The 9,118-nt window shown below is 26.8% G+C and overlaps 1 protein-coding gene across 3 annotated transcripts; it reads left to right on the top strand.

The window, feature by feature from the left end:
• LOC114123131 (serine/threonine-protein phosphatase 2A catalytic subunit alpha isoform) lies at positions 1-7,626 on the top strand. 3 transcript variants are annotated; one of them, XM_050199884.1, is made up of 7 exons: positions 1-242; positions 4,109-4,318; positions 4,386-4,649; positions 4,709-4,881; positions 4,942-5,049; positions 5,111-5,224; positions 6,315-7,626. In XM_050199884.1, exons 1-6 carry the CDS (start codon positions 141-143, stop codon positions 5,181-5,183), a joined length of 930 nt encoding a protein of 309 aa, XP_050055841.1. In that variant the 5' UTR covers positions 1-140; the 3' UTR covers positions 5,184-5,224; positions 6,315-7,626. The 3 variants fall into 3 exon arrangements, with proteins under 3 accessions (XP_050055841.1, XP_050055885.1, XP_027841799.1); XM_050199928.1 differs by having other exon boundaries at positions 6,252-7,626; XM_027985998.2 differs by lacking the exon at positions 6,315-7,626 and having other exon boundaries at positions 5,111-6,220.
• Positions 7,627-9,118: the final 1,492 nt, after the last annotated feature.

The raw sequence follows: 9,118 nt of genomic DNA, 5'->3' as shown, positions 1-9,118 counted from the left end.
GACCTGTCATTTCATTTGTGTTGTGATTTCCGTCCGGACCGCAGTACACCGATCGCGAAACTCCGTTTAATTTATTTTTACATGTTACCCTGAGAAACGAATCGGTTAATTTTCGTCCGTCGACGTTTTACGTTCGTATTATGGACGATAAAACGTCCCTGAAGGAACTAGACCAATGGATTGAGCAGCTGAACGAGTGCAAACAGTTGACCGAGAGCCAAGTGAAGTTCCTGTGCGACAAGGTAAATATCTCGGCGGCGTCCCGTCGATACGGCGCGTTGCCGCCGCCGTCGCGCAACGGGTTCGCGCGCGCGCGCGCCCGGTTCGGCCATATTGTTTACGCGTTCTCCGCGGCCATAGGCGACCCGGGACCCTGTCCGTTGGATCGGCCGTCGAGCGCGTTCCGTTCACCGGCCTGCCGTCGGCCCGGCACGGCCATTGCGGACGCTTGTACCTCGCCCAAATCGACCACGTGACCGGGTCTGGTCCCGACGAGCCCCATCGACTTGCGCGCGCCGGCCGCCTAACTGCCCCGGCCCTGGCTGCGCTCCCCCTCCCCAAAATTTGTCATTGCCCGGCGCCCGCCGCTGGCGTCATCCGTCCACGGCTCCCGCGGAAATTTTCCAATTTGGATTGCGAGCCGAAGTGGTTTTTCTCACATTTTCAGGGCTTCGGTCCGATTTTCCGACTGATAACAGCATTAATTCTGAATACATTTACTAATCCCGGTAGATCTTTAGGATTTGTGTTGTTTTACTTCTGATTATGGCCTTGGATTTCGGATTTGGTTTAGATTGTTGCATCCAACCCATTCGACTAGGTCGTCGTGTATTTTGCATTGTATTGAAATCCAAACTTTTTCTTTCCCTACCCGTTGAATATTAGGCATACAGCTTGGATATGTTACGATTGCAGTTGTGTATTTCACTGTGTCGACCGAAAACATCAATAATAATTTTTATTAGTCTTTATTTTTCTATTATTGATTGAATGTGATTATTGGTATCACTTCACCTGTTAGTTTAAAGCCATTCTTAAATTTTCGTATTTTATTTTTAGTAAGTCACTTGCACCCGCTGAATGCACGCTTAAAATGAGTGTTGTATTTTTGATTATTATTTATTAATGTATATAATATGTATTTTCAATTTTTATCCGTGTATTGATACATTGCTGATAATAACTACTTGTTTGGTAAACTTTTTTTTTTTTTTGATTTATCTTTCTAATTAGTTAAAACAGAGAATTTATTGTATGATAAACTAAAAAAAAAATTATTAATCATAGTTAATTTTGAAAGGAATCTATTATGGTACCTATATATATGCATAATGCATTATTAATACCAATGATTTGAGTTGGGTAATTATCATGAAATAATAAAATACAATGCTTAAAAATGTATTCTTAATTGTAAACCTTGTAGATAAAAAATAAATGATAGGAACTGTTTTAAAATTAACTTAATTAACGTAACCTAACTAATAATTATTAGGTACCTTAATTTGTTTACATGAATATTAATTTTTTTTATTGTTGTAATAAAAAATATTTTTATTTAACATAAAATCCTAAATACTTTTAAGGTATGTCTAAAATATGAACTAGTCAATAATCTGATGTACATCATCGGTCATATTAAAGTAAAATATTGGGGAAAGTTAGTAAAATAAAAAAATATTTTTAGGATTTAGTTTTAAATGCACGCAATTGCAATGCATTTAAAATTTTTAAATTAGTTAATTATTTATTAATACTTACCAATACTAAAATATCAATCTTAATATTATTACTGATATTAATCAGATAGATTAGATTTTAGGTTAACTAGTACAGTTCAGTGTATATAATTTACCTTTGTATGAAAAATCTGTTTAAAAAAATTGGTGACTGTTTATAATTTAGATTATAAAAATAATAAACTAGTGGTAAACCTAGACAACTCTAATTACACATTTACACATAGTGGCAGAGTTACTATTTAATGTATGATATATTTTGTTGTGATACAACTAATTATATGAATAAATATTTTTGTGATAATTTTGTAATTATTCCGTGAACTAGACTTATATTTAGCCATAGAATAAGAAAACTTTAAATGGATGCATTTTATTATTTAACTTGTACCTATATTATATATAGTATATACGTCTATTTTCATTGAATTAAAATACAATTATATTTTGATAGACACTAATGAATACTAAATTATTTAGTTAATAATTTCACTGTTTAACTATTTCATATACAACAACTTGTCCTTGCTTTAAAATTATAACATTTGACTTGAGTTTTTTAACATAATAATTTATTTGGAGCCCTAAAAAGGTTGTCCTAATATTATGTATACTTAATAATTAACAAGTACATGTTTCATGTTTAGAGATAATTATAAAATGTTAAGTATTTAAAATCAAAATTTAAAATTTTTAAAAACTAAAGGTTAGAATAATTTTTTTATAGGTCACAGAGAGAAAGTTTTTTTATCACTAACAACACTTTATATGACATATTAATTTCATTATTTGTTATGTATCATAGGTCAGTTAATTGGTATTATATGTCATTATTTTATTGATTCATATTAAACTTTTTAACATTATTTTAAAAATATATACTTAGTAATCAGAAAAAAATAAATAATGAAAGTCAAATATTGGTGTTCAATAATTATGTTCATATTATCTGTCTCATATAAAAACTCTATTTTTAACAATTATTATGTTTATATTATCTTAATATAAAAGTATTCAAAAATCTACTTTCAATTTCTTACATTTCATTTCTACGACTACAATTTTAGCCCTATTTAACACATAACCCGATTTGATTGTAATTTATAAATAAGATATTATACTTAATTTTAACTAAGATTCTTTTCTTCATGACCATGTTGTTATTAAATATTTAATGTAGATATTATACACATAATACTTGAAAAAATAAAATATACATTATTTGGTACTTTTATTTGTACTGTTTTTATTATTGTTTTTTGCATGTCTTAACAATACTTATTCAAATGTATTTACATTTCATATAATATGTTCAATGTTAAATATTTGACAATGGTTCATCATTATTAGGTATTCTTATTAAACATGAGTTCAATCAATAGAGCTAAATTACAACTCAGGTACCATCCATCTCGAAAGTAATTTTTTTGTCTTATATTAAACACATTTCAATTATTATTAAAGTTGTAGTCAAACAAAATATAAATAAATGTTTAAAAACTATAATATTTATTTTATTTTTGATGTTAATAATGATTTTTTTTATAATAAATCGACCAAGTACTTATTCATAATAATTTTATTTTTATGTAATTTTTCTTATTATTCTTTGAAAAAGAAGATTTAAAATATAAAAGTTTATCTATGTGAAAATTTACTTAAATATATCATTTATTTTGTCTATTTTAAAAAACTATGTTTTTTTTTAGTTTTATTACTCATGTAATATATTATTACTCTTATTGCACTTGTAAATTTCTGAAAACCATTGATTTTATTTCATTATTATAATGGTACTTATTAAATAAATTAGTCTCTAAAATAAACTATAAAAAAATCAATAAATTCCATTAATGTATTTATTATATTTATTGTTAATTTTATAGGTGTGGTATATATCTTAATATTGGGCGTAATTTATATATAAATACAAGTGTACACATTCTTATGTTACTAACCAACAAACTTCTATTTGTGGAAACCTTTCAATAACTGACATTTTATATTGCATGTCTTTACTATACATTTTTTTCTCTTTATGATTTATGAGTGTCCATTATATAGAGATTACATTTATATTTGTTTTAAAAATGTTCATAAAATAAAATAAAAAATGAATTATTTTTCTGCTAAATATAGTTCATGTACCTAGTGGCTGTATTTTTATTCACCCCTTATAAAAATAGTCACTACTGCAAATACTACTTATGAATAATAACAAAGATTTGAATACAATCCAAGAGCAATCATTATAAATAGCATAACCAGAAACTTCATACATAACCTTCCATAATATTTATATAGTTAATAATTTTTGCAAATACCAAATACCTATATTATTGTCATTGAAATTTTGAAATTTATTTTAGGCAAAAGAAATTTTGACTAAAGAGTCTAATGTACAAGAAGTAAAATGTCCGGTGACAGTATGTGGGGATGTACACGGACAGTTCCACGACCTAATGGAACTGTTTCGAATAGGTGGAAAATCCCCAGATACAAATTATCTGTTCATGGGAGATTATGTTGATCGTGGCTACTATTCTGTTGAAACTGTTACATTATTGGTTGCATTAAAGGTAAGCTAAATCATCAATGTTATTTTTTATCAATGGAGTTTTTAATTTGTGTATTAAATACATTAAGGTACGATACCGTGAAAGAATAACAATTCTTAGAGGTAATCATGAGAGTCGACAGATTACACAAGTGTATGGCTTCTATGATGAATGCTTACGAAAGTATGGCAATGCAAATGTATGGAAGTTTTTCACTGACCTGTTTGACTATCTCCCATTGACTGCACTTGTTGACGAACAGATTTTCTGTCTTCACGGTGGGCTGTCTCCATCCATTGACACGCTAGATCATATTAGAGCATTAGATCGTATGCAAGAAGTCCCTCATGAAGTAATATATTAAATTAAATTTTGTGAATTATGACTTTTATTTATGTATTGAATGTGTAGGGTCCCATGTGTGATCTATTATGGTCAGACCCTGATGATCGTATTGGTTGGGGTATATCACCTAGAGGGGCCGGTTATACGTTCGGTCAAGATATTTCCGAAACATTCAATCATTCGAATGGTCTGACACTTGTTTCCAGAGCTCATCAACTTGTGATGGAAGGTTATAATTGGTATGTAAAATTTGCAAATTTTTTGTAAATTATATTAATTAAAGTTTTTTGTTTTGGTAGGTGTCATGATCGCAATGTAGTGACAATATTTTCGGCCCCTAATTATTGTTATCGGTGTGGTAACCAAGCAGCTATTATGGAACTAGACGACGGCTTAAAATACTCATTGTAAGTGTGTATATTATTATTTAAAATTCAGTGTGATTTATTATTCATACACTGTTTTTAGTTTGCAATTCGATCCAGCACCACGACGCGGCGAACCACACGTCACCCGTAGGACACCAGATTATTTCTTATAAGCTAACAACACCAACTGTGTCTGGTATCAGCCTACTTTACGGTATGATTAAATAATAAATATTTATATAATTCTACATATTAATATAAATATATATATATATATCGCCAAGTCTTATCTAAGTAATACAATTTTAATGATAATGTAAGAAAACTAATTAAGAGCAAAAGTTAAACTGTATTTTTGTTCTTTTTTTACGCTGGCATTTTTATTATTTTTTATTTATACTTTCAAGTAAACGGACAGGATTCATAAATATCTTTAAAAGAAAAAAATCAAAAATTATTTCAGTTATATATATTATACAATTGTTTTTTAAATGCTGTGTGGCATTTTTTTTTTTTTTTGACATATTGGAGGAAACATTTTACATCTGTATTCCTAACAAATAATTTTATAGAATAATTAAAAATATTTACATTCTAATCTAACGTCATAAAAAAAATATATATATATACGTGTAGTTTTTAAACATGATTGTAATCATTTTTCCTGTTGTTTATAAGTTAAGTAAAAAAAAAAAAAATGAAAATTATAAGCAAATATTACAATTTTAAAATATTTATATTTTAAATTTTGAAGTAATTAATTTGTACTTTACACATAGATTAGAGATCATGTTGTAAAAATTATAATTATTATAACAAAATGTGTAAGTATAGATAATGAAAAATTTTGAGTTGTATAGTAGGATGAGTTAATCTTTTTTTTTCTTGTCTTTGTGAGCAATCGAGATTCGGATTTAACACTCGGGTATAATTAGTCAATAGACTATTTTAATCAAATCATTTCTGTTTGTTCTTAATTTATTATTTTTATTATTATTATTATTTTTATTTTTTAAATTTATTTATTATATTAATTATTATATCCATTGCTAAATCCGAAATTGGTTAGCATTTAAACAGCTTATAATGGGTTGTCAGTATTTTTTAATTTCCAATATATTTTTCCCTGTCATAAGATTAATTTACTAGGCCATCAGGTCTTCTTCAATTTGTATATTTCCAAATTCATAAATTATAGTATAACATTTTATCCTGGTGACTTTTTACCTTGTTTTGGACAGAATGTATATTCTATGTCCATTATAGAACCAATATTACATCCAGCACCTCAAAAATGATTCCAGATTGAAAGCATATTATTATGGAATTAATAAGCTAAACAAAGTTGCATCAAGTATAATGGACTCTGACATAGAAAGAATTTCATAATATTTTTTATAAAATATGTATATTCTTAAGATTGTAATTTAAAATTACAAACCATATAAAACTTAACTTTTAATCTTAACTTAATTAATAATAACTAAAGGATTTTTACAAAATCATAATTATATAATTTGTATCCTAATTTTATTTTTAATCTAATGAAAATATAGATTTTTCTTGTATCATTATTTTCCATAAAGTATAATGGTTCACAATTTAGAATTATTAATTATACACTGCAATTTCCTCCAATTTAATTTTGGGAGGTGGTAAGTGTAAATCTCAAAATATTTGAAATTTGGTATGTATACCTTAAATAGTTTTTATTTAAAATAAAATACCTTATCATATAAATTATTAGTTTAAATTTCTACCTGTAACTTTCTTATTTTGATAATTAATATTTAGTATTATTTAAAAAATTTTGATTTCAAGTGTAAATTGTATTATCATGGAAATGCACTAGACATTGTGTTAACATTTTCGTGTAGTTATTTATTATTATTTGATTTTATCACATTAGTTAGAATTTTATTGTATTTTAATATCAGATAAAATTATATTTCTTTTGAAATATTCTAGAAAAAAATTTTTCGTGAGTTGGAATCCAATCTACTTGCTTCCAAAATAATCTTCCATAAATTATACATTTACACATGAAATACTATTTTTCATTCAATTTTAATCAACTTATATTGAATAAAAATAATTCATTTTCGACAATCAATTATAAATCCAGTCATTTGCAATATGCTTACATGTCATAAATGTTTATTACTACTAGCTATATTAATTTAAACAAACATTTAAGTGACATTTTTTTTAAAGTTTTATATAACTTAGGTATTAATAACGTTTAGGGAAATAAAAATTTATTATATTGTTATTGTTTACTAGTAACATTAATCTAATTTTTTTTTTTTGAACTGTAAAAAAGGCAGACAGATCTTTCTTTGATGAACTAAAAATGTTCAAAATATCAAAATTTATTCACTTTTAAAATGAGAAATATTAATTAAATAATTTAAAATTAAAAAAAATATTTATCTGTTGTATATTATAGATTATGTTAAGATGACGTAAATTATACAAACCTATAAGGAAAGTATGGTTGTTTGTTGACATGGTTATGACTTAATACATATGAATGATAAAACTTTGTTTAAACATTTTAATATTATATTGTTTAGTATTTATAAACAAAATATAAACATTCCATTTAAATCTTAATTATTGCCACTATTTTTATTTTGATTAATATTAATACATTTTATCCATCATACAAATAAAGTATGAAATTATATTTGGTTAGGTCTTAGGTATATTTATTATAAATAAAAGTTACATTAGAATATTAGTTTCTAATGTGACCAAAAATATATAGTGGTACCTAACTGTGTTTTAGAAATATTAAAAATGTGAAAATATAATAAATACTTGGTTTATGTGTAATCAATAGTATTATCTAACGATCAAAAATGGTTGAAAAAAACTATGTACATTATATGCTTATTATAGTATATAATATGTGATATGTAATACATTAATGGAATTTTAAAAAGAAAAATGATTCATAACAATTATAATAAAATAAAATTCTGAGTATGAATAATTATCATTGGAGGATGTTAGATCGTAGAATAAACGCGTTTGTCTTGCAAGCATTGTGTGAATCTTGGATGTTATAATATAATACTAACATTCATTCATCGCTCCATTCAGAATATAAAATGGACTTGTAAAAATAACAATATTATTTACAAATTCTTATTACCGGTGCGGTGTGCCCACACACCGCACATTAAGATTTTATATTTATTATTCTCAAATGATTACTACGGACGACGGCGCCAAACATTTTGCAACGAATCATCGCTGTGAAGCAGAACGGTACGTATATATTTTTGTTTTTTCTTTCGCACGCGCGTCTCTCTTTGTCAACAAGTACGTAAATCACGTTTCGCTTGTATTCTTATCTAATCGTTGCGGCGTAAAATTAGTTGCACGCGCCTATGTTATGGACTATGGTTGATTTTGATAACATATTTTTTATATTATAATTTATAACGCATACAATACAATATTATATATACAACTAAACATGCATTTTATAACTTATTTTATAGTATTGAAGTAGTAGGATATTATAACATTATATTATACAGGTCGATAATAGTAAATACACCATCCAGTGTTCCATATATATATATTTCCCCTACGGTCTACACAAAAGTTTATAGTGTTTAATTTTTAAAAACTCGTGAAATTATTTGTTTACAATATACTGTTTATGTATTCATATAGTTTCGTCGAATATATTTTTGCAGGCGTCAAGACGAATGTGGCAATATTCATCTATGTCGCAAGAGAATTGTACACCTTACACCTTTAAATATATGTAAATCAAACTCAATTGGTGTTTTGTAGTAATGAGGATTTTTAAATAAATTTGCTACATCTCCCCAAGTTTGGTTGAAATTAATTTTTACCGGGACTATAGCCTCCCACCAAAATAATAATTTTATTTGCGTCAATATAATACCTCCGTCTTGTTTGGATTAAAATTAACTGTGAAAAAGATGATTTTTTTTATATAATATATTTAACTTATTACTCAGATTGTCTTTAATACAGATCAGGGGTCTCCAAACTTTTTTATTCAAGGACCACAAAAAATATCATCATCTCTTGGCGGGTCTGCAAGGCTTTATACATATATTAT

Source organism: Aphis gossypii, chromosome 1 (genome assembly GCF_020184175.1).
Source record: "Aphis gossypii isolate Hap1 chromosome 1, ASM2018417v2, whole genome shotgun sequence".
In the NCBI taxonomy this organism is placed as follows: domain Eukaryota; kingdom Metazoa; phylum Arthropoda; class Insecta; order Hemiptera; family Aphididae; genus Aphis; species Aphis gossypii.
Note: the sequence above shows the minus strand (reverse complement) of the source record. Positions and strands in the feature narration are given on the sequence as shown.